The 24,023-nt window shown below is 36.7% G+C and overlaps 7 protein-coding genes across 12 annotated transcripts; 1 reads left to right on the top strand and 6 right to left on the bottom strand.

The window, feature by feature from the left end:
• The first annotated feature begins 789 nt into the window (after nt 1-789).
• Nucleotides 790-2,294, top strand: LOC110853663 (TM2 domain-containing protein CG10795). Its single transcript, XM_022101972.2, has 5 exons — nt 790-1,020; nt 1,231-1,348; nt 1,425-1,506; nt 1,593-1,739; nt 1,813-2,294. Exons 1-5 carry the CDS (start codon nt 925-927, stop codon nt 1,946-1,948), a joined length of 579 nt encoding a protein of 192 aa, XP_021957664.1. The 5' UTR covers nt 790-924; the 3' UTR covers nt 1,949-2,294.
• Nucleotides 1,980-4,599, bottom strand: LOC110853660 (cytochrome P450 9e2). The gene is made up of 4 exons (XM_022101967.2): nt 3,565-4,599; nt 3,071-3,500; nt 2,765-3,013; nt 1,980-2,702 (listed from the first exon to the last, which is right to left on the bottom strand). Exons 1-4 carry the CDS (start codon nt 4,303-4,305, stop codon nt 2,536-2,538), a joined length of 1,587 nt encoding a protein of 528 aa, XP_021957659.1. The 5' UTR covers nt 4,306-4,599; the 3' UTR covers nt 1,980-2,535.
• A 1,001-nt stretch (nt 4,600-5,600) lies between these two features.
• LOC110853659 (cytochrome P450 9e2) lies at nt 5,601-8,369 on the bottom strand. Of its 2 annotated transcripts, XM_022101966.2 has the most exons (5): nt 8,213-8,369; nt 7,222-8,147; nt 6,728-7,157; nt 6,334-6,582; nt 5,601-6,272 (listed from the first exon to the last, which is right to left on the bottom strand). In XM_022101966.2, the coding sequence occupies exons 2-5, from the start codon at nt 7,960-7,962 to the stop codon at nt 6,106-6,108; spliced, it is 1,587 nt and encodes a 528-aa protein (XP_021957658.1). In that variant the 5' UTR covers nt 7,963-8,147; nt 8,213-8,369; the 3' UTR covers nt 5,601-6,105. The 2 variants fall into 2 exon arrangements, with proteins under 2 accessions (XP_021957658.1, XP_035710555.1); XM_035854662.1 differs by having other exon boundaries at nt 7,222-8,354.
• Nucleotides 8,370-9,388: 1,019 nt separating this feature from the next.
• LOC110853661 (cytochrome P450 9e2) lies at nt 9,389-14,018 on the bottom strand. Of its 3 annotated transcripts, none has more exons than XR_004835491.1 (5): nt 12,919-13,979; nt 12,410-12,839; nt 11,958-12,206; nt 10,432-11,897; nt 9,389-9,733 (listed from the first exon to the last, which is right to left on the bottom strand). XR_004835491.1 is itself a non-coding variant. In XM_035854664.1 (5 exons), exons 1-4 carry the CDS (start codon nt 13,657-13,659, stop codon nt 11,731-11,733), a joined length of 1,587 nt encoding a protein of 528 aa, XP_035710557.1. In that variant the 5' UTR covers nt 13,660-14,018; the 3' UTR covers nt 9,389-9,733; nt 11,712-11,730. The 3 variants fall into 3 exon arrangements, 2 of the variants coding, with proteins under 2 accessions (XP_035710557.1, XP_035710556.1); XM_035854664.1 differs by having other exon boundaries at nt 11,712-11,897; nt 12,919-14,018; XM_035854663.1 differs by having other exon boundaries at nt 11,695-11,897; nt 12,919-14,004.
• Nucleotides 14,019-14,618: 600 nt separating this feature from the next.
• On the bottom strand, nt 14,619-18,777 carry LOC110853590 (cytochrome P450 6a2). Of its 3 annotated transcripts, none has more exons than XM_022101876.2 (5): nt 18,534-18,777; nt 17,229-18,448; nt 16,900-17,151; nt 16,408-16,830; nt 14,619-15,216 (listed from the first exon to the last, which is right to left on the bottom strand). In XM_022101876.2, exons 2-4 carry the CDS (start codon nt 18,418-18,420, stop codon nt 16,652-16,654), a joined length of 1,623 nt encoding a protein of 540 aa, XP_021957568.2. In that variant the 5' UTR covers nt 18,421-18,448; nt 18,534-18,777; the 3' UTR covers nt 14,619-15,216; nt 16,408-16,651. The 3 variants fall into 3 exon arrangements, with proteins under 3 accessions (XP_021957568.2, XP_035710553.1, XP_035710554.1); XM_035854660.1 differs by having other exon boundaries at nt 16,467-16,830; XM_035854661.1 differs by having other exon boundaries at nt 14,619-15,175; nt 16,467-16,830.
• Nucleotides 18,778-19,100: 323 nt separating this feature from the next.
• LOC110853658 (cytochrome P450 9e2) lies at nt 19,101-21,366 on the bottom strand. The gene is made up of 4 exons (XM_022101965.2): nt 21,221-21,366; nt 19,962-21,155; nt 19,629-19,880; nt 19,101-19,554 (listed from the first exon to the last, which is right to left on the bottom strand). Exons 2-4 carry the CDS (start codon nt 21,142-21,144, stop codon nt 19,376-19,378), a joined length of 1,614 nt encoding a protein of 537 aa, XP_021957657.1. The 5' UTR covers nt 21,145-21,155; nt 21,221-21,366; the 3' UTR covers nt 19,101-19,375.
• Nucleotides 21,367-21,614: 248 nt separating this feature from the next.
• LOC110853662 (cytochrome P450 9e2) lies at nt 21,615-24,008 on the bottom strand. The gene is made up of 3 exons (XM_022101971.2): nt 22,630-24,008; nt 22,253-22,504; nt 21,615-22,172 (listed from the first exon to the last, which is right to left on the bottom strand). Exons 1-3 carry the CDS (start codon nt 23,807-23,809, stop codon nt 21,994-21,996), a joined length of 1,611 nt encoding a protein of 536 aa, XP_021957663.2. The 5' UTR covers nt 23,810-24,008; the 3' UTR covers nt 21,615-21,993.
• Nucleotides 24,009-24,023: the final 15 nt, after the last annotated feature.

The raw sequence follows: 24,023 nt of genomic DNA, 5'->3' as shown, positions 1-24,023 counted from the left end.
ATCTGACGAAATGAGATTAGTTAATTTATGATAAAACTATGATAAGTCCTTTTATCGCATCTATAATCAGATCAAGAACAGACAAATGCCATTTGGATATTGTGTAACATGGAGCTAGTATGATTACAACATTTGTTAATTACGATGTATTCCGATTTATGTACATTGGAAATTAAATTCATTATTGTTAAAAAATGTTGCGAAACTGTTTTGCTGGAGGACTTTTTAATTAATTTTAGTTTTATTTTGCTTCACCAGCTTTAAGAAAATAACTATCATCTTCAGGGTTAATACAGGTCATATAAATATTTTGCAAAATTTAAAATAAAAAAATAATAATTCGAAAATCAGGTTAGATATTGACATGCGACTAACTTCCATTTACTCCCCACCAACATACCTGTCGAATGTAATTAACCCCATGTCCGTATTAATTAACACTGGTTTTTGAATGTTTTTTTCTAAATTCTATGTTCATTTATGGTCATGATTTTAACTATTTCTACCAATGACCAAAGCGTATTTGTTTTTAATAAATGCATTCTACTCATCATTTCCTCTCATTTTAACGTAATTGACAATTTTATTTCCTAAATTAATCATCATACCGTTTCATGTTAACAGTATGACACATATGAAAAAGATTTATGATCAAAATTTAAAGAATATCGATTCTGAACACAGTAAATGATGAATTTATTTTAAAATCTCACTTTTTCATGAGACTGCAGGTTCACTAAATAAAACTTTAGCAGCGGTCTCTTCTTACCTCGTACATGTACATAAATAACAGCAGCAATACTAAAATCGCAATAGTACAAAAAAACAAGGATTTGGTATTCTGATAAAATAATCTTTACGGTTATTACAAATTCTTGAAGAAAATGTGTTGATTTTTTTCAATTTTCTACTCGAATTCAAAAAATGTATATACAGTCATTAGTATGGGGGACTATGGCCCTACTTATCTTCCTCCCACCGAATTTAGGACAGGATTCTTCGTCCGAAGAGAGAGATTTTGTAAGTTTGAAGTTTAAAATATGTAATATTTGCTTAATAAATTATTAATAATAATAGCCTTGTTAAATTAACTAATCAGTAATTACTGCACAACGACTAAAATATTTTATTAGTCTTGTTAGAAGTGTATAAATGCAATAAATGTTCAATACAAATATTCATTTTGCATTAAAATGTTTGTAATAATGCAAATGTTACCTAAAATTCCAGACAAACTTAATCGAAGTAGATTGCAGCAAATTAAGAATGGGTCAATTTCGATGTAATGAGACAATTGATCCAGCCACGCAACAGTTGAAGGACTGCACGAGAGATAATATTGCCAAAGGTACTCTTTAGGGCATAGACTTGCATTTGAATTAAAATGGCAAACAATTAACAATTATAAATTTTCCCAATTACAGTAACTTGTGAAGCAGCAGAAGGATTACGATGTGCCGAGTCGAATAGTCGCTATTTCTTAAAAAATTTTCCTTGTAAATGGACGTGAGTTACTTAAATAATTACACATATCGTAATTTCAGAAGTGAATTAATTCTTGTTTTTATTTTTATTTTATTTATTATTAATAGGAACGGCTACAAATACGACGTTGCTCTTCTTTTGTCTGTATTTTTCGGTTTTCTCGGCGCAGACCGTTTCTACTTGGGTCACGTTGGGATGGGGGCGTTAAAATGTTGTACGTTAGGTTTCTTCTTTATCGGCCATCTCATCGATATGTAAGGTTTTAAATTTCAACGTTTTTCGGTTTATGAGTACCGTTCGTTTAATTTTATGTTACGTTTGGCTTAGAATTCTCATCGCAACTCAGTACACCACACCCATCGATGGATCGCATTACGTGGTAGGTTATTACGGGCCATCAGTCGAATCAATTCGGGCTGATAATTTAACTTATGTAGTTAAAAGGCCAGATTGGTATTCATAGTTAATTTTAAAAAAACGCACAACAAATCTTGTCGTTTCCAACGGTTTGAAATTAGTAATGTGTGTTACCGCATTTTTATTCATGTTTTGTAAGTCGGAAAAGGTAAAGTATCCAAATCGTTTATATTAATATTATTATAACTAATTATTCGACTGAGTAGAACGTAATTTATTAATCGTATTTATATCAGACAATTATTTGCAATATGTTTGATTATCATCATATAATAATTAAGCGAGTACTATATTACCGTTTTTCCAATTATTGAAATAATGTACAAATTCCAATGTCGCAAAATCATAATGGACAATTAAATAGGACTGATTCAAGTTTTGAAAGAAATTACTCACACAAAGTAAATTTTCATGAATTCATGACTCAACAAAAATTGTTGGAATTTAGATTTTTTTAAAACAAGGAAAACACTACCAGGCTTTTCTGAATTACAAATTTGTGGTGATACTGGTACAAAATATGCAAGTAGGAATTATGTGAAAGATCCTCATTATGGTTAGCATAAGAGCATGTAGATCCTCGGAACTAGATAATACCATTTTTCATGTCATACTGTATTATGGATGTGCAGCTTAATGTTGGATTTTGCGAAGAGCAAGGAACATTCCCCCCACTGGTTTAAGCACGTTTGTCGCCGTGAATTTCACAGGAATCTTTATTTTCTTTGATGGCTCAATACGAAAGTTGTGAACCAAGTGAGAAATTGCGACTTTCACCTCGGCCAGAGCAAACCTCATTCCTGAAATTGAGACATTATTTACAAGGGTGCCAAAGCTTATTACAAAATGTCATAACTCCTACCGATGCAATTTCTGGGTCCAACGCCAAATGGGACATATGCATACTGATTAATTTTGGATTTATTTTCTGGAGAAAATCGTTCCGGATCAAATTTGTCAGGTTCCGGGAAATACTCTGCGTCGTGATGTAGCCCATAAACTGGAATTATGATGCCTTGACCTTTCTTTAGGACAAATTCAGTTCCCGGAACTTTATATTCTTTTGTACACCCCCGATCCGTCATCATTGGTGGATAAAACCTTAGCGTTTCTAAAAAATATAATTTTTTGAATGCCTTTATATAGTTAATGCATGTGTTAATCATACCATTAATAACCATCTCGAGGTACGTCATCCTGTTGAGAGAATCGTATGAAAATTGGTTGTCATTTTCTTCAAGCACGGTGTCAACTTCCGCTCTTAATTTGTCCTGGACGTCTGGATTTAAAGCGAGAGCATAAGCACAAAAGAGCAAAACCGACTGCGTCGTATCGTATCCACCGAGGATAAAAAGCACGGCGTTGGCAGCGATAACGTCATCATTCATTAATTCGTTAGCCGAAAGTTTTGACTCCTCCGATGACTTGTCCTCTTTGATGATTGCGTCCTTTTCAAAGGAGGACAATTCATTTTCCTCCGTCTTCAACTTCCCCTCCCTCGCCTCCAACATCAACTGGATGAAGTCGTTCCTCTTCTCGTTCTTTGCTTGCCGGTCATGAATAGAACTCTTTATCGCCAAAGCAAAAAAGTCTTGAACCTAAAATTACATGAAATTTGACGCACCCAAATAAAACGTCGTAGCATCTTGTTCTTAAAATTACCTCTCTCTCCAATAACGACAGTCGACACAGATTCGCTAACTTTGGCGCCATTAAGATCAATATTAGCTGGAAAATTTTAAAAATTCCGAACGAAAACTGCAACCTTGCTCCCATTTTTTCAAAAAGGGACGGCTCCTTGGAGGCAAATGCTTGTGAGTCCATCCCACAAACCGCCGTGGCGATAACTTCCATCGTGAACTTTGAGTAAATCAAGGTCAAATCCATCTCTTCACCATTTCTGGATATTTCCTGTTCGACAAACTTTGCCATTTTTTTACCACTTTCGTCAAACAGAGGAAACAATCGCTTAATCTTGCCCGTCGTAAGGGTCGGGCTTAACTTTGATCTCAACGACTTCCACTTTTCGCCCCGTTGAGTGAACACCATTTTACTCAGGAGGAAATCTTCTTCTGCCATCGGGAAGGTTTGGCGGTCGGTAAAGTGGTCAAAATCTTTCACTAGGATGGATTTTAGCAGTTCAGGATCGAGTATCATGAGGGCCAGGGTTCCGAAATCCCTCCCACCGGCCATTTTGTGTTTGTCAGCTTTAAATTTTGCGTACTGATTTCGAACATCTTCGTGGACAGTGACCCCTCTGAGTGTATTGATGATGAGACGGAGCATGCCATGGCCGAGGTATGGAATCCCTTGAGATTCAAAGAACACTTTATGATTGTGATTTTGCACTATGGCAAAAATAATCAGGAGCACGATGAAGACGACGAGCAGAATTAAAAACATTTTAACCCAGATTTTTGCGACACGATTGTTTTAATGTAATACAGCCCTTTATTGGTTTAATGTAAAAAATCGTAAAATGACATATCAACAGACTCAAATAACAATTGCCTTACAACGACTATCAGTTTATGTGGAATTCTAGAATTGTGAAGTTTTTGATGTGATGCGGAGTGTGGCTCGGACTTGAGTGTCACTGGCGTCAGTCATTTTTATAATATTTGGACTCCATGAACCAAGGTCGAGATATGATGTTGCTATACATTTACGTGCAAAAGAGATAACCATGCTCTTCAGATGATACATAATTTGTTATAATGTGCAGGCAAGCATGTATAAAGTGTTTACATTTTGCAGCCTTTACATACTGGATGGGATGGAATATGTGTACGCTGAATCTGTAGAACGCTGGAACTTTGTTAATCACAAAGCCAATATGTATGTACATGTTATATAAACAAAACCAAGTTGTTTTTTGCTCGTAGATTTTCACAATGCAGGCAAGTCTTATTTTTTGTATATCTTCTGCTGGTTGGTGATGTACCGAATTTATAACTGATGTAATATGCATGTTTTTGCAGCAATTTAGTGAGTATTGCATATTTTAACGCCACTGCAAAAAGACCTTCTGTCATTTGGTTGCAAAACAAGTCGTAATTACAGAATCGTATCTGTAATTTCTGAGGCCCACCCTCGGTCCACTTTTCAACTTTGAAGAGCAGCCACTGTGGTAGAACAGAAGAAGATGACTATTGAATTTAAGTCATAATATATTTTTGGACACTCATGGAAAATATAAGTGCATTAAATTAATACATATGAATTTGTTAGTTAGGATTTAATAACTAGATGTATAGTATTATGAAGGGATTTAATTAAACAAATATGTATGCATATTCCAACACTTTGATGATTCCGTAATTAAAACATGATCAAAACCCTAAAAACTAATTTTACGGTGACGTGATCAAGCAAATGCTCGTTTAGTGTGAACTCAGAACTGTGGTAAACTTTAGGTCAAAAATTAAATAAAGTACATGCATAAAATGCGAAAAATGCGAAAAATGCGAATACTCATATTTTCGAGGAAACATATTCATCCAAGGTTTGGTACTTGATTTCGTCGTTGAAGCTGCCAAAATACCCTAATCCATTTTGTGTTAATTGCCAAAGGAGCAAAACAATTTTTCAGGAGGGCATCATAAAAAGGATACATTTAAAATGCAATATTGCTATACTTAATTGAAGAGATTCAGAGAACTTTTACCTACTCAAGTAAATTGATAACAACAAATGACTACTTTATAACTGTTTGTTAGTTTATTTACCACTGATTTTTCCTTGATTATTCTAAGGGTTTAATATAAATATACGTACATATGCATTAGCTCTATGAAAATTGGTGAAAACCCACAATCCACATTCTCACAATTTGTAATGGACCACATATTCAAGTCCAAGGACTGATTCAACTTTTGACAGAAATTCATTACAAAAAATAAATTTTCAAGAATTCATGACTAGGACGGAATCCTGCTAAATAATATTAATCGGTTTTCTTGACAGCTTATCGACATGATTTATTGGCAGTTATTTATACAACTTGTATAGGTAGGTTCGTAACTTAAGCTGTTGGAATTTAATTTTTAAAAACAAGGAAGAACTTTCAGGGTTTCCTAAATTGTGAATTTGTGGTGATACTGATACATACAAAGGAAAGAAGGAATTACGTGAAAGATCGTCTTTCTTTTTAAGATCCTCGTCATTAATTTCTCATGTAATACTACATTGTGAGTGTGTAACTTAATGCTGAATTTTACGAAGGGCAAGAAACATGCCCCCCACCGGTTTAAGCACTGTGGTCGTCGTGAACTTCACAGGAATCTTCGTTTTCTTTGATGGCTCAATATGAAAGTTATGAACCAAATGAGAAATTGCAGCTTTCACCTCGGCCAGAGCAAATCTCATTCCTGAAATTGAGAAATTATTTAAAATGTGCTAACAATTTTTACAAAACTTTAAAATTCATACCGACGCAATTTCTGGGTCCAACGCCAAAAGGGATATATGCATACTGATTAATTTTAGCTTTATTTTCTGGGGAAAATCGTTCCGGATCGAATTTTTCAGGTTCTGGGAAATACTCTGCGTCGTGATGTAGCCCATAAACTGGAATTATGATGCCTTGACCTTTTTTGAGGACGAACTCAGTTCCAGGAATCTTATACTCTTTTGTACAACCCCGATCCGTCAGCATTGGTGGGTAAAACCTTAGCGTTTCTAAAAAAGGCGTTCAATTTTAACTACTGTGCTCTTACTTAGACTTGTCACCTCATTTGCATACTTCTCACTATGTCAATTTTCATGAATACGTCAAAATATCCAAATGAACAAATAATTCCAAATTGCGAATGTTAATGCATACCATTAATAACCATCTCAAGGTACGTCATCCTGTTGAGAGAATCGTATGAAAATTCGTAATCATTTTCCTCAAGTACAGTGTCCACTTCCGCCCTCAATTTCTCCTGGACGTCTGGATTTAAAGCGAGGGCATAAGCACAAAAGAGCAAAACCGACTGCGTCGTATCATATCCACCGAGGATAAAAAGCACCGCATTTGCAGCGATAACGTCATCATTCAATAATTCGCTTGCCGAAATTTTTGACTCCTCCGAAGATTTGTCTTCTTTGATGATAGCGTCCTTTTCAAACGAGGACAATTCACTTTCTTCCGTTTTCAACTTCCCCTCCCTCGCCTCCAACATCAACTGGATGAAGTCGTTCCTCTTCTCGTTCTTTGCTTGACGGTCATGAATGGAACTCTTTATCGCCAAAGCGAAAAAGTCTTGAACCTAAAATTACAAGAACTTGATGTACCCAAAGAAAGCTTGGTAGCATTTTTATTTTTGAATTTACATCTCTCTCCAATAACGACATTCTACAGAGATTCGCTAACTTGGGCGCCATTAAGATTAAGATTAGTTGGATAACTTTAAAAATTCCGAACGAGAACTGCAATCTTGCTCCCATTTTTTCAAAAAGGGACGGGTCCTTGGAGGCGAAAGCTTGCGAGTCCATCCCACAAACCGCCGTGGCGATAACTTCCATCGTGAACTTTGAGTAAATTAAGGTCAAATCTATCTCTTCACCATTTCTTGATATTTCCTGTTCGACAAATTTTGCCATCCTTTTCCCACTTTCGTTGAACAGGGGAAACAATCGCTTAATCTTGCCCGTCGTAAATGTCGGACTTAACTTTGATCTCAACGACTTCCATTTGTCGCCTTTTTGAGTTAACACCATTTTATTCAGAAGGAAATCGTCTTCCGCCATCGGGAAGGTTTGACGGTCAGTAAAATGGTCAAAATCTTTCACCAGGATGGACTTCAGCAGTTCAGGATCGAGTATCATGAGGGCCACGGTTCCGAAATCTTTTCCACCGGCCATTTTGTGGTTTTCCGCTTTAAATTTTGCGTACTGATTTCGAACATCTTCGTTGATAGTGATCCCTCTAAGCGTATTGATGATGAGGCGAAGCATGCCATGGCCGAGGTATGGAATTCCTTGAGATTCAAAGAACACTTTGTGACTTCGATTTTGTAGTACGGCCAAAATAATCAGGAGCAAGATGAAGACGACGAGTAGAATTAAAAACATTTTAGCGCAGGTTTTAGCTACACGAGTGTTTTATAATGTAACGAAGTTCTTTGTTGGTTTGGCGTCGAAAATCCTAAAATGACATTTCAAGAGACTCGAATAACAATTGCCTTACAAAGGCTATCAGTTTTTGCTACACGAGTGTGTAATAAACCCAGTTCTTTGATGGTTTGGCGTAAAAAATCCTAAAATAACATCAACAATTACCTTAAAAATACTACCAGTTGATGTAGAAAATTAGAATTGTTACGTTTTTAATGTGATGCAGAGTGTGGCTCGGACATGACTGTCACTGGCGTTGGCGTCAGTCATTAATTTGGAATATTAGGACTCTGTATGATGTTGTTGCTATACATTTACATGCTAAAGAGATGGACTGCTACATGTCTATTCTTTTCAGATGATGCAAGCAAAATGTGTAATGTACACACGAGTATAATGTGTTTACATTTTGCAACCTTCACATATATTGAATATATAAAACGCTGGAATTTTGTTAATCGCAAAAAAACGGATAAGTATGTATGTACATATGTATTACGTAAATAAAACCAAGTTGCCCACTTACTCGTAAACTTCATAGCAAACCTTCACGCTGCCAACTGCAGGCAAGTCTTATTTTTTGTATATCTTCTGCTGGTTGGTGATGTACCGAATTTATATCTGACGTAACATGCATGTTTTTGCAGCAATTTAGTGAATATTGCTTGATTTTAACGCCACTTCATAAGAACATATTTATCTGTCATGTGCTTGCATAGCTCGTCATTACAGAGTATCGCGTCTGTCATTTCTATTGCTGAGGTCCTCGGTCCAACCTTCAGTTAGAGGAGCAAAAAACACTGTCAACTGTGGAAAAGAAGAAGCTGAATATTGATGTCATAACTATTTTTTTTGACAGTCATGAGTGCATTAAATTAGCACGTCTTTGTCATGCAGTTTATGATTTAACAATGTATAGTAAAGCGATTTAATTAAACAATTATGTATACATATTCCAACACTTTGATGGTTTTGTAATTAAGACATGACCAAAACGCTAAAATCTATTTTATTGTGACATAATCAATCCTTGATTTCATTTAGTGTGAACCGTGGTACTAACTTTAGGTCAAAAATTAAATAAAGTACTTAAATTGTGTAAAATTCGAATACGCTTATATTGTTTTTTCTAGGCTACAGTACTTCATGTTTTTCAGCAAAAATATTTATAACAGGTTTGGTACTTGATTTGATTTCGTCGTCAGTCGTTGAAGCTGCCAAAAGACCTAAATCAATAAAGGAGCCTTCTCCCAAAACAAAATTTTTCAGGAAAGCATGCATCATACACGACAGAAGAAGCAATTAAAATGCAATATTGCTATGCTTAATTGAAGCGATTCAGAGCACTTTTACCTACTCAAGTAAATTGATAACAACAAATGAGTGTACTTTATAACCGTTTGTTAGTTTATTTGCCACTGTTTATCACTTGATTACTATAAGGTTTTAATATGTGTGCATATACATTAGCTCCATGAAAAACGTAGATTGTGAGAATTGAAGGAGAATGGCGAAGCTTATTAAATATGCAAATTCCAAATGTCGCAAATTATAATGGGTTATTAAATAGGACTAATTAAAGTATTGACTACACTAGTATTGACTACAAATTTTCATGAATTCATGACTAGGACGGAATGTTACTAATATTAATCGGTTTTCTGGATAGCTTCTCGAAATGATTTATTGGCAGTTATTTATACACTTGCATAGGTTCGTGAGTTCAAAACTTGTTGGAATTTAGATTTTTAAAAATAAATGAATTCTTAAAAAAAAGCTTAGGTGAGGCTTGCTTAAAAGAGGAAAACAAGCTGTTATCATCGTGTACTAAAATAATATGCGTAGTCAATGTTCATCTCACGATTTATAATTTTTGGCAAATATAACAGCAAATTATATGCGTTTGGGACAATATACCTCGCCGTGGGCCGTGATTAAATGTTTGATATAAATATATCTTTTAATGATCATAGCTAAATTTGAACTATATTTAGCTATGATACGTATTGCAATAATTAAACTTCGTTATTATTTGATTCTGTTATCTTTGATGACTTCCATGAATATGTTTCAAAAATCAGCCTACATATAGTTGAAAAATTAAGTGTTCTGAACTATGATATTTTATATTATAAATAACCCACACTTCGTAAATTTGATCAGCAAGCGATTATTAATAATGAAATTAACTAAATCCCGCATCATTCCGTATGAATTATTTATCGACATTGGACACTAATAAATTTTAAAATATATTTTAATTCTTCGTATCACAAACTGGCCCACGGCGAGGCAAATTGTCCCAAACGCATATAATTTGCTGTTATATTTGCCAAAAATTATAAATCGTGAGATGAACATTGACTACGCATATTATTTTAGTACACGATGATAACAGCTTGTTTTCCTCTTTTAAGCAAGCCTCACCTAAGCTTTTTTTTAAGAATTCATTTATTTTTTTGTTTTTAAGCCTAAAAATAAGAGTCCCTCCCAAATTCACTTCACCATCCCCTATGGTATAGATGCATTGCATTGCATACCAAATTAATTATAACCTTTGAGTGCGGATGCGTTACATATCAGATAAATTCCCTATATGTAAGTGTAAATACACTGTAGAAATCTGGTATATTCAGGTAGGTATTGTTTTCTCAGTATCAAAGTTTCTGCGTGGTATTAAAATTATACCGGTCCGTAAAAATTTGCTGCCGATATGGCAAAACTTTAGTACGGAGCTATTGCATGTTCTATTACACTCTTAAAAACCCGGTGTTAATCGTCACCAAACGGTGTGCGTATGTGACTTCACCGTGCGGTAATAAGGTGTCTCACCTAAAATTAACACTAGCTAGTGACAATTTGTCCCCATGCCTGGAAGATTTATCATCAGGCTGTGAAAAACATATCACCTTTTGGTTAAGTGGCATATGTACACCGTTTGGTTACGATTAGCACCGGGTTTTAAGAATGTACATTCTTAACTTCAGTTAAGACTCTTAACTTAAGAGTGTGCATAAATATTAGATATACACATAATATATGTAGATGTACATATTTCCATATGCCAGTACAGGTCTCAATTGTTTCACTTATGTTGGTTACTAATGGAAACCTCGTATTTAGGTATGCATGATAAGTAATGGAGGACTGATAGAAGTAACGTAACTGGTTGCAGATACCATCAAGAAAAGTTTTTCATTTCTTATCCGATTTCGCTCGGGTTTGCTTTAAATGACGCGTTATAGATTTCTGCACATGAAAATCAGGGTCTCGCACTATCATTGCATGGAAAAAATGAATTTGTCAGTCGTTTGAAAGTTTAAAATCGATTTTAAATGCGTTAAAATAAGATTGCCATGTCTCTAGACCTGACGGGCATCATCTACCCAGCAAGGTCTGCACGATTGTCTTTTACACCATTTTGATACGATTAGCCGTTTTGTCACAAACTTGAGTGGAACTTTGGGAGGGGGGGTCTGTATGCATTCTTAGGCTTCGCCGTAACCATGCACTTTTTCATGTGGTCATGGTTACTATGCCTCACCTAAGAAACAAGGAAGAACTTTCAGGGTTTCCTACATTATCAATTTGTGTTGATACTGATATTGGTACATACAAACGAAATAAGGAATTACGTGAAAGATCGTCCTTATTTTTAGCATAAGAGCATTACTCGGAACTAGATAATACCATTTCTAATGTAATACTGTATTGTGGGTGTGTAACTTAATTCTGGATTTTGCGAAGAGCAAGAAACATGCCCCCCGCCGGTTTAAGCACGTTTGTCGTCGTGAATTTCACAGGAATCTTCGTTTTCTTTGATGGTTCAATACGAAAGTTGTGAACCAAATGAGAAATTGCGGCTTTCACCTCGGCAAGAGCAAACCTCATTCCTGAAATTTAGAGATTTTATAAGGGTGCCAAAAATTATTACAAAAATTTATAATTCATACCGACACAATTTCTGGGTCCAACGCCAAACGGGACATATGCACACTGGTTAATTTTAGCTTTATTTTCTGGAGAAAATCGTTCCGGATTAAATTTTTCAGGTTCCGGGAAATACTCTGCATCGTGATGTAGCCCATAAACTGGAACTATGATGGTTTGACCTTTCTTTAGGACGAATTCAGTTCCAGGAATCTTATACTCTTTTGTGCACCCTCGATCCGTCAGCATTGGTGGGTAAAATCTCAGCGTTTCTAAAAAAGGCGATCAATTTTACCTAGTGTGCTCTTACTTCGGATTAGACTCGTCACCCCATTTGTATAAATCTCATTATGCCAATTTTCGGCGATATGGGCTTTCCATGTTGAATAAACTCTAGCTCTCTCGCGAACGCGTCAAAATATCCAAATGAGGTGACACGCGCAAATAATTCCAAATTGTAAATGTTAATTCATACCATTAATAACCATCTCGAGATACGTCATCCTGTTGAGAGAATCGTATGAAAATTCGTAATCATTTTCTTCAAGTACATTGTCCACTTCCGCTCTTAATTTGTCCTGGACGTCTTGATTTAAAGCGAGGGCATAAGCACAAAATAGTAAAACCGATTGGGTTGTATCATATCCGCCGAGGATAAACAGCACCGCGTTGGCAGCGATAACGTCATCATTCAATAATTCGTTAGCCGAAATTTTTGACTCCTCCGAAGACTTGTCCTCTTTGATGATAGCGTCCTTTTCAAAGGAGGACAACTCATTTTCTTCCGTCTTCAACTTTCCCTCCCTCGCCTCCAACATCAACTGGATGAAGTCGTTCCTCTTCTCGTTCTTTGCTTGCCGGTCATGAATAGAACTCTTTATGGCCGAAGCGAAAAAGTCTTGAACCTAAAATCACAAGAAATTTTATGTTCAAGAATTTTATGTACCCGAAGAAAGCGTCGGAGCATTTTTATTTTGAAATTACATCTCTCTCCAATAATGACATTTTGCATAGATTCGCTAACTTTGGCGCCATCAAGATCAAGATTAGCTGGATAACTTTAAAAATTCCGAACGAAAATTGCAACCTTGCTCCCATTTTTTCAAAAAGGGACGGCTCCTTGGAGGCAAATGCTTGTGAGTCCATCCCACAAACCGCCGTGGCGATAACTTCCATCGTGAACTTTGAGTAAATTAAGGTCAAATCTATCTCTTCACCATTTCTTGATATTTCCTGTTCGACAAATTTTGCCATCTTTTTCCCACTTTCGTTAAACAGGGGAAACAATCGCTTAATCTTGCCCGTCGTAAGGGTCGGGCTTAACTTTGATCTCAACGACTTCCACTTTTCGCCCCGTTGAGTGAACACCATTTTACTCAGGAGGAAATCTTCTTCTGCCATCGGGAAGGTTTGGCGGTCGGTAAAATGGTCGAAATCTTTCACCAGGATGGACTTTAGCAGTACAGGATCGAGTATCATGAGGGCCAAAGTTCCAAAATCTTTCGCTCCGACTATTTTGTGTTTATCAGCTTTAAATTTTGCGTACTGATTTCGAACATCTTCGTTGATAGTAATCCCTCTAAGCGTATTGATGATGAGGCGAAGCATGCCATGGCCGAGGTATGGAATTCCTTGAGATTCAAAGAACACTTTGTGACTTCGATTTTGTAGTATAGCCAAAATAATCAGGAGCAAGACGAAGACGACGAGCAGAATTAAAAACATGTTAAGACTGGGTTTTTGCGAGCTTTCTTTGTTGGTTTGTCCTAAAACAATATATCAACAGACTGAAGCAACAATTGCGTTGCAACTAAAGACTACCAGTTTATGTGTAATTGTAAAACGGTTAAGTTCTAAATGTGATGTTGCCTGTGGCTCGGACATAAGTGTCACTGGTGGCCGGTGGCAGTCATTAATTTATACTATTCGGACTCTATGAACCTACATATGAGCGATCTTGTAAGGATGTGCTATTCCATGCTATGAACCAAGGTCATGGTATGTCGTTGCTATACAAAGGAGATGTCCAAGCTTTTCAGATGATGCATAATTGGTTATGATTTGCTGCCTTTACTACATGATGGATGTTGAAAGGCTGGAACTTTGTTACTCGGTTAAGCGAATATGCGTGTACGTACAGTGGCCGCGGAAGCAGTGGGGACATTGTAGGATAGGGGAGGGACGGCGTTTTCATAACATGGGCAGATAATGGGACATTGCCCCTCTGTCCCCACGCTTCCGCGGCCACTGTTTACGTATTTGATACATGACACAATCAAGTTGCCTTTTTTGCTCGTAAATTGTCACACTGCAGGCCAGGCTTAATTTTTTGTTTATCTCCGTCCTGATTGGTGATGTACCGAAGTTATATCTGATGTAACATACTGACGTTTTTGCAGCAATTTAAAATTTAGCGAGGATCCCATGATTTTAACGCCACACTTCAAAAGAACATGTCTGTCTCGGGATTTTGTCATGTGGTTTTACAACTCGTGATTGCAGGTTCACGTCGGTCATTTCGGAGGAACATCCTTGATCCAAATTTCAATTAGAAGAGCAGCAAAAAACACTGAATGAAGTAGATTCACAGTGCCATAGAATTCAAGTCATTCGGCAGAAAAAGATCACCACCGCAGGCATTCAATAAAATGTGAATATTGGAGTCATAATTATTCTTTTGAGAGTCATGAGAAAATGTGAGTGCATTAAATTTATTAGCACACATCTTTGTCAGTTAGGATTTAATTATGTATGGATATTCCAACACCCTTAATTAAAACATGATCAAAATCGTATGGCGACATAATCAAACAAATCCTTGATCTCGTTTAACGCGATTTGTGATAATAAGTGAATTAACTCAAAAATTAAATAAAGTACTTCAAATATGTTTCAATGATTGCAAATATGTGAATATTTAGGTTACTATATTTTACATTTTCCATCAAAAAAATATACGTAAAGGGTTTGGTCTTTGATTTTTTTGAAGTTTTCAGATTTTGTGACTTATGTAAGAAAAGTATTTTCATATATACACTCATACTTACATATATGGATACAATAAGTTGAATTCGAGCCATATATTTTGTAGCAATGAGACAAGGGTGAAATATTAATTTACAGGCATTACTTTGAATTTGTATCATGCATATTATTGCTAAGAATTTAGTTTAGATCAGGATTCTTCAATCACTAACGGCTACGGCCGGTGTTTCATTAGTGTAAATTGTTTCAAATCATCCTGAGTTTAGATATTTACCACGATTGCTTGACATTTAGTATCTAGGTAACGCTTGGGTCTTTTAACGGTTGCGACAAATGGTGGAGTTGCAAAAAAAATAATTATTTTTTATTTCGTTGGTACACGTCCCCTGGGCCTGTGTACCAACGACTTTGACCTTTAATAACTTTTGAATGGGCAAACATAGAGATTTAATTCGTTAAGATGAAATCATCGTAATTTTTAGCTTGATTTTTTAAGATCAAAATCTCGAGGGTACTATTTCGAAAATTAAATTTGAAATCCCAGTGTGCAGCGTTTGTTTAGCCCGAGTCAGGGTCAGTGTCAGCTTCTAAATTTTAGTCAGACGACCTGCACCAACTACTATTCGTAATCGGCAAAAATGTTCCCACAATCCAGCATGCAAAATTTCAGCTCCTTGACCAATTTTAAAACCAGTACCGGTCTCAGTCTTCTGGGCTGGGCCCACAAAAATATTCATATTCAATGAATATGAACATTATTCATATCCTTTAGTCTGATGTGCCCTTACCCATGATACCGAATTTTATTTTTATTCTACCAGTATAAAAAGCAGCGTGGGTCACCTTGTTAAATCTCTGTGGAAAAAATCTTAATATTTCATATTTTTCAATCTGGTCTACCCCCACTCGTGCCAAATTTCAGTCTTCTACGAGTGTCTAGAGCGAATTTCATCTTTTTAATACAATTTTTGAAAATCGATATGGGTCACCCCCTTAAAGGTCCCTCCACATAAAAATTTCAATTCATATTCTTTCATCAGGGGCCATTAGCAATCTCTGCACTAATTTCAGCTCGATGGATAATTTTCAAAAATCGGTATGGTATCGGGTCCCTCCAGTCGGAAATTTTCCCAATTTAAATTCATATTCTTCAATTAGACACCATTAGCAATCTCAATGCCAGTTTACAGCTTTCAACGAGGATTTTGAAATACTCCACCCACCCAGATGACCACCACAGGTCAACCACTTAATTGATTTCGCCCATCTTCAAACTTAACTCCTCATTTGTCACATACTACATGTATACCAAATTTAAAGTCGCTAGGCCGAGTTTAACGAAAGTTATCGTAAAATGATCGGACGGACATGACGGACATGACGGTTACAAAATTACATTTCCAAAACTGTAACCAATGGCATATTTTCAACAATTTTTAGTTTTCTAAAATTGAAAATTTATTTTGTAACTCGGCCATTTGTCGTAACCTTATAGATTGATAAAGTGTCAAATAATCTTGGATATTTATAAATCAAGAGTAGAAGACCTTGTCAATAGCAACTTTATGTTTGTATTGTCATTTTTAAAATTCAAATAAAAGTAGGAACGACTTATGTGTCAACAGGTACGATTTGTAAATTTGGAGTGCAATATGCACTGATTAGTTAGAATTCGCCCCGAACTTCGTTTCATTGCAATTTGTGTTTTAATAATCATAATTTCAGTCAAGAACTACCCTGCAATTGTCCCCGATCTTCGTTTCAGGGCCAGCCACATGCCTTCCTTTGGTTTCAGAGCTGCTGCATTTTGATACTCCATCGGAATCGGTGTCCTTTTGGAGGGTTCGATATCAAAATTATGGACGAGTTGGGCAATCGCCAGCTTCGCTTCGGTCAATGCAAATCTCATTCCTATTCGATTAAAAACCTAAAATTCACCATTTCCGATTTTCCTTGATGTTAGTTTAATCGGTTCATTACCAATGCAATTTCTTGGCCCTTGACCGAACGCAAGGAAAGCATAAGTGTTAAGTTTTCTCTTATTTTCCGGTGAGAACCTCTCAGGATCAAACTTTTCAGGTTCTGGATAATGCCGGTCGTCGTGATGAATAGCCATGATTGGAATAATGACGCCGTCTCCTTTCTTCACCACCATTTCGGTCCCTGGGATCAAGTAGTCTTGACTGCAAGTTCGATTCGTCATTGGTGCTGGTGGGTAAAATCTCAAGGTTTCTGGAATTTTTCGATACAATTTTCAAATTTATCACTTACTTGGCATATTCAACTTGAACGAACATTTCTATACTCACCATTAATGACCATATCGAGATATGTCATTCTGTGTATTGAGTCATATGTGAAATCGCCATCATTTTCATCCAAAACGGCTTCAACTTCCTTCCTTAGCTTATCTTGAATTTCTGGATGAAGTGCGAGAGAATATGCACAAAACAGCAGAAGTGATTGTGTCGTATCAAATCCGGCCAAAATGAATAGTACGCAATTTGACACTATCCCGTCATCATCTAACAAGTTGGCAGTCGACGCTTGACCTTTGACCTCACTCTTTATGATTGCATCCTTCTCAAACGAGTCCAACTCACTTTCATCCGTTTTTAGCTTATCCTCCCTCGCCTCCAACATCAATTGAATAAAGTCGTTGCCTTTTTGCCCCATGTCATTTCTCTCTTTAACCGAAGACTTAATCGCACCTGCAAAAAATTGGTGCACATCATTCCCAAATAATGTAATCCCGAGCCGTTCTGCAAATTTCGGAAAGCTGATCATGACAAAAAACTTGAGAATTGTCCTCCCGTTAAATGAAAGCTGCAGCTTTTTTCCCATCATCTCAAAAATTGAGGGTTCAATTTGATCAAATGCTTGCGAGTTCATGCCACAAACGGCGGAGGCGATCGTGTCCATTGTGAATTTTGAGTATCCGTCGCCCAACTCGATTTCGCCATCGGTCGACTCCGCCATCCTTTCGTCGACATATTTGATCAACTTCTTGGCGCTGTCGTTGAAGAGGGAAAAGAGACGCTTTATCTTTCCCGTGGTGAAAGTCGGGCTCAACTTCGATCTCATTCCCTTCCACTTCTCATCACTGAGAAAGATGAGCATCCTCTTGACGAGAATGTCGCTTTCTGGCATGTTTAATCCACCCCGATTAACAAAATGGTCATAATCTTTGACAAGAATGTGTTTCATAAGATCTGAGTCTGCCACCAAAAAATTTTTCTTGCCGAACTGGGTTCTTCCACCCAACTTGGCGTTAGCCCTTTTTAGTTTGTCGTAATTCATTTGGTAGACAATCATCATGGGCTTTTTCTTCAAAATAAGGTAGATCATGAAGTATATTGTTTTATAAATCCCGTTACTAAAGTGGAAGATTTTCTTCGAGTGAAAGTATTGACGATCTTTAAAATCGGAATACGCGAGGTATGAGGTGAGAAAGACGATGAGAAATACGAAGATCCACAAAATATCGGTGAAAGCAATCATGATTAATTTCGGTTTTGATTCTAAGGTTCTAAGGTTTTAAGATTATTGGTATGCATTAGCTCCATGAAAAATGTGGATTATGATTATTAGGCTGAATAATGAAGTTTACTTACATTCCAGTAGAAATTTGCAGAGTACGTATGATCAAAGTTTTGTGGAACAGAGAAAATTGCAAGAAGTACTTATTTGTGTATGTAAAATGGTTCAACGCGTATTTCAAAAGTTTACTAGTTAAATAAATTTAGCTGTATTGAAAGATCAGTAGATAGATTTTAGCATCATCTGCTCATGGATTAGGTACATGTTGCACAAGTTTATTTGCACTACTAGCGCATGTCTGCTAAAACATTTTACGTCGTCCAGCAAGTCCCATACGTAGATATGCATATGCATATAGAGAATTTGTGGATTTGTTGCTGGTTGAGTTGCAAAATACAGTACATGAAAACAGTATTAATAAAATAACCTTGCCAGGACGTTTTTTGTGCAGCATTGCAATTAGTGGTCCACTGATAAAACAATTTTCATATGTATTTTTGATTTTAGCAATGAAATAGTCAATCGTATTTAGGATTAGAGTTGTGTCGAGCAGGTTAAATAGGAGAATGCACTAACTTAAAATTGAAACGGATCTATCTGAAATAAATGTTATTGTGAATTGTATGAATTAAACGCCGTAATTATTTTACCGGAGAATTAGTTACCAGATTTATTTATCGAACCAAATTTAACATTTTCCTTTCAACATACTCATTTTTCAGCATTTTATTATAGATTTTAATACTCACATTTTCATATAAATCTTAAATATGCAAATTAAATGAAGATACTTAAGTTTAAAGAAGAGTGACACGTATAAATAAAATATAATCGAAATTAATAATTATTATAAAAGTAAATTAAAAATTACACATTACTGTACTGACAATTTAATAATTATATTTTCAGTCAAAAACTACCCTGTAATTGTCCCTGATCTTCGTTTCAGGGCCAGCCACATGCCACCCTTTGGTTTCAGAGATCCTGCATTGTCATATTTCATCGGAATCAGAGTTCTTTTGGAGGGTTCGATATCAAAATTATGAACAAGTTGAGCAATCGCCAGCTTCACTTCGGTCAACGCAAATCTCATTCCTGTAAAAACCGTAATGCGTAAATTTACATATTAGCGTCGGAATGTTGTCAATAATTAATACAAATTTTCTCACCAATGCAATTTCTTGGCCCTTGTCCGAACGGAAGGAAAGCGTAGGTGTTAATTTTCTCCTTATTTTCTTGTGAGAATCGCTCAGGATCAAACTTTTCGGGTTCTGGATAGTATCGTTCGTCGTGATGAATTCCGATTATCGGAACCATTATTGCCTCTCCTTTTTTGACAGTGATATCAGTACCAGGAAGTAAGTAGTCTTGCGTGCAACCTCTGTCTGTGAAGGGAGCCGGTGGATAAAACCGTAAAGTTTCTGCAAAAATGTACGACATTTATTTAAGCCGGGTTTTAAAAGATGGACATATAAGAATTTATTGATGTCTTTGTGCTATACCATTTATGACCATGTCGAGGTACGTCATTTTATGTATCGACTCGTAAGTGAAATCGCCGTCGTTCTCTTCTAATGCGGTTTCAATTTCTTTCCTCAATTTGTCCTGAATGTCTGGGTAAATAGCGAGCACATATGCACAAAACAACAAAAGCGATTGTGTCGTGTCAAATCCGGCGAGGATAAAAAGCACGCAATTCGAAACGATGCCGTCATCATCCAAAAGTTCGGCAGTCGACGCCTGACCCTTGACCTCGCTCTTTATGATCGCATCCTTCTCAAAAGTGTCCAACTCACTTTCATCCGTTTTTAGCTTATCTTCCCTCACCTCCAACATCAACTGAATAAAGTCGTTGCCTTTTTGTCCCGTTTTAGTTCTCTCTTTAACCGAAGACTTAATCGCACCTGCGAAAAACTGGTACATCTCCGCCCCAAACATCGACATTCCCATCCACGAAGCAAACTTTGGAAAATTGAACATAATCATAAAGTTTATTATACTTTTCGGACTGAAAGAAACTTGCATCTTTTTTCCCATCAGTTCAAAAATTGAGGGTTCCGTTTGATCGAATGCTTGCGAATTCATGCCACAAACGGCGGAGGCGATCGTATCCATTGTGAACTTTGAGTATCCGTCGCCCAAATCAATTTCGCCATCGGCGGATTCCTCCATCCTTTCGTCGACATATTTTACCAACTTCTTTGAACTGTCGTTGAACAGGGAGAAGAGACGCTTGATTTTTCCCGTGGTGAAAGTAGGACTCAACTTTGACCTCAACCCCTTCCACTTGTCGTCATTGAGAAAGATGAGCATCTTCTTGACGAGAAGGTCGCTTTCGGGCATGGAGAACCCACGCCGGTTCACGAAATGGTCAAAATCTTTTACGAAGACGTGTTTTAAAATATCCAAATCTGTCACCATATAGTTTTTCTTGCGCATTTCGGTATTTCCTCCCACCTTGGCACCAACTTTTGTCATTTTATCGTAATTTGACTGGACTACATCAAACATGCTATTCTTCTTCCAAAGCATTAGGTAGAACATGTTGTAAAAAGCGTGGCCCAAGTAGAAAATATTCCTCGAGTGAAAGTACCGGCTTTCTCGAAAAGCAGCATAAACGAGGTATGAAATGAGGAAGAAGATGAGAAATACGAAGATCCATAATGCATCCGTAAAGGCAATCATGGTTAATTAATCTAGGGATTTAATATTTATACTTATTTAATATTTTTGTGACCAGTTTTTAACGAAATTTACTTACATTTTCAATATTCAGTTGTAGCAAAGAGCAGTTTGCACAGGGGTTGACAGCAGCGTGCAGAATACAGATACTTGCTGGTATTTAACGGACATGAATTTAGCATTTTGCATCATCTGCTCCATCAAATAAGAGGCATGGTACATTGTATTCCTCTGTCGTTATGCTTCTAGAAGAGCCCAGTTTCGCTCAGTTTTTTTGCTACATGAGTCAGAAATGGGCTTGCAATCTTTCATCATATGGCAAATCATCGTAAAGTTGACCATGAAAAGGACAATGCCGCAAAAACAGGTAATAATAGAGTTACTATACCATATGCATATATCAAGCTCGTTATCTGCTTGAGTTAAACATGAAAACAATAAAATGGCCTTGTTTTGTATATCAAGCTGTTGAATAATCTTCGGTCAATGTTTGTAATTTTATTGGTGACGGAATTGTCAATAGAATTAAAAGATAATGCTGGAAAGATCAGGATATAAATTTTAGTTCAAATGGAACTGTCTAATCAATACGAATGTATATTTTGTCTGGTATGCATGCATATATTTTAATTTCAACTCGAATAAAAATTATTGCATAAATTAAACAACTGTCGATACTTTATTCCTGAGATTTATAGAAATAGTGGAAAATTAAGAAATAGCGATTATGAAAATGGAAACTTATTTTTTGTACCCAAAGTTAAGTCTGGCTACAATTCATTTCTTCATAAAGTAATGATTAGATATATTTACATAATACTTCACGGAAAGTTAAAGACTTTTCACTACTTTTCAGTCAACTGCAGGAGTCCTTCGCTTGAGGGCCAGCCACATCGTTCCATCCTTGGGTTTCAGAGATCCTGCATTTTGATATGCCATCGGAATTAGCGTTCTTTTGGAGGGTTCGATATCAAAATTGTGAACGAGTTGGGCAATCGCCAGCTTCACCTCCGTCAATGCAAATCTCATTCCTGCAAAAACCATAATAATTTTGTCAAGGAATATTGCAAATACTTGTATTTCCAATTGATATGTTAAATCATTCTCTCACCAATGCAATTTCTAGGCCCTTGTCCGAACGGAAGGAAAGCGTAGGTGTTAATTTTTCCCTTATTTTCCGGTGAGAATCGCTCAGGATCAAACTTTTCGGGTTCTGGATAGTACCGTTCGTCGTGATGAATTCCAAATATCGGAACTATCACTACTTCTCCTTTCTTAATAGTGATATCAGTACCAGGAAGCGAGCAATCTTGAGTGCAAGCTCGATCCGTAGTGGGGGCGGGTGGGTAAAATCGCAGGGTTTCTGGAATTTTACATAAGAAATGCATATATGCCAATTAAGTATTCTGCAAGTACAAAATTTGTACACAAATGTACCCAAATATATTAAGTGAATTCGAAAGAACACTACTCATTACTAATGCTCACCATTAATGACCATGTCGAGGTACGTCATCTTGTGTATCGAATCATAGGTGAAATCGCCATCATTTTCATCCAAAACGGCTTCAACTTCCGTCCTCAGCTTTTCCTGAATTTCGGGATAAATTGCGAGGGCATAGGCACAAAATAACAAAAGTGATTGTGTCGTATCAAATCCAGCCAAAATGAATAGTACGCAATTTGACACTATTCCGTCATCATCCAACAGGTCGGCAGTCGACACTTGACCTTTGACCTCGCTCTTTATGATGGCATCCTTCTCAAAACTGTCCAACTCACTTTCATCCGTCTTCAGCTTATCTTCCCTCACCTCCAACATCAACTGAATAAAGTCGTTCCCTTTTTGGCCCGTTTCGTTTCTCTCTTTAATCGACGATTTGATCGCACGTGCGAAAAATTGGTGCATATCCTCCTCAAACATTGTAATGCCAGCTCCCTTAGAAATTTTGGAAAATCCGAGCAGGATCAAAAACTTGAAAATATTCTTCGAGTTAAAAGTAATTTGCAGCTTTTTTCCCATTAACTCAAAAAGCGAGTGTTCAGTTTGATCGAACGCTTGCGAGTTCATGCCACAAACGGCGGAGGCGATCGTGTCCATTGTGAATTTTGAGTATCCTTCGCCCAAGTCGATTTCGCCATCGGTCGACTCCGCCATCCTTTCGTCGACATATTTCACCAACTTCTTTGCACTGTCGTTGAACAGGGAGAAGAGACGCTTAATCTTTCCCGTGGTGAAAGTCGGGCTCATTTTTGATCTCAATGACTTCCACTTCTCATCATTCTGAAAAATGAGCATCTTATTCGCGAGAATGTCATGCTCAGACATTTGGAAACGACGGTTCACAAAATGATCGAAATCTTTGACAAGAATTTGCTTCAACATGTCTGAATCTATAACAAAGTAATTAGCGACCCCCATCACCATTTTCCCCGCAATGGACACTTGCGCTTTTTTCATTTGTTCGTAACTCACTTGAATGATGGCAAGTCTGCCTTTTTTCTTGTAGATCAAGTAGTAGAAGGCAGTTATTACAATGTTTCCCATGTTCAAGACTTTCTTCGACCGGAAGTACAAATTTTCTCTGATAATCGAATAGACGAATAACATGACGAAGAAAACAACCAGATACAAAAGTATCCACAAAATTCCGGTGATGGAAATCATTGCAACTTTACTAAGGTTTGCTGCTTTTTGGGTAATTAAGGATGCAATTAAATTTGCGACACTGTTTTGATTAAGGTGAATTAATTATTCTTAAATTAATTAATCTGTAAGTTCTTACTTGCAGCACGAGTAGCAGCTTAATTCTGCCCAGTGGTTTGAAATGTCATGCATGTACACATACATAAAATTGTTGTTTTGGCTTTGCTCACCTTCA

Source organism: Folsomia candida, unplaced genomic scaffold (genome assembly GCF_002217175.1).
Source record: "Folsomia candida strain VU population unplaced genomic scaffold, ASM221717v1 Fcan01_Sc008, whole genome shotgun sequence".
In the NCBI taxonomy this organism is placed as follows: domain Eukaryota; kingdom Metazoa; phylum Arthropoda; class Collembola; order Entomobryomorpha; family Isotomidae; genus Folsomia; species Folsomia candida.
This window is presented reverse-complemented; position numbering and strand designations above follow the sequence as displayed.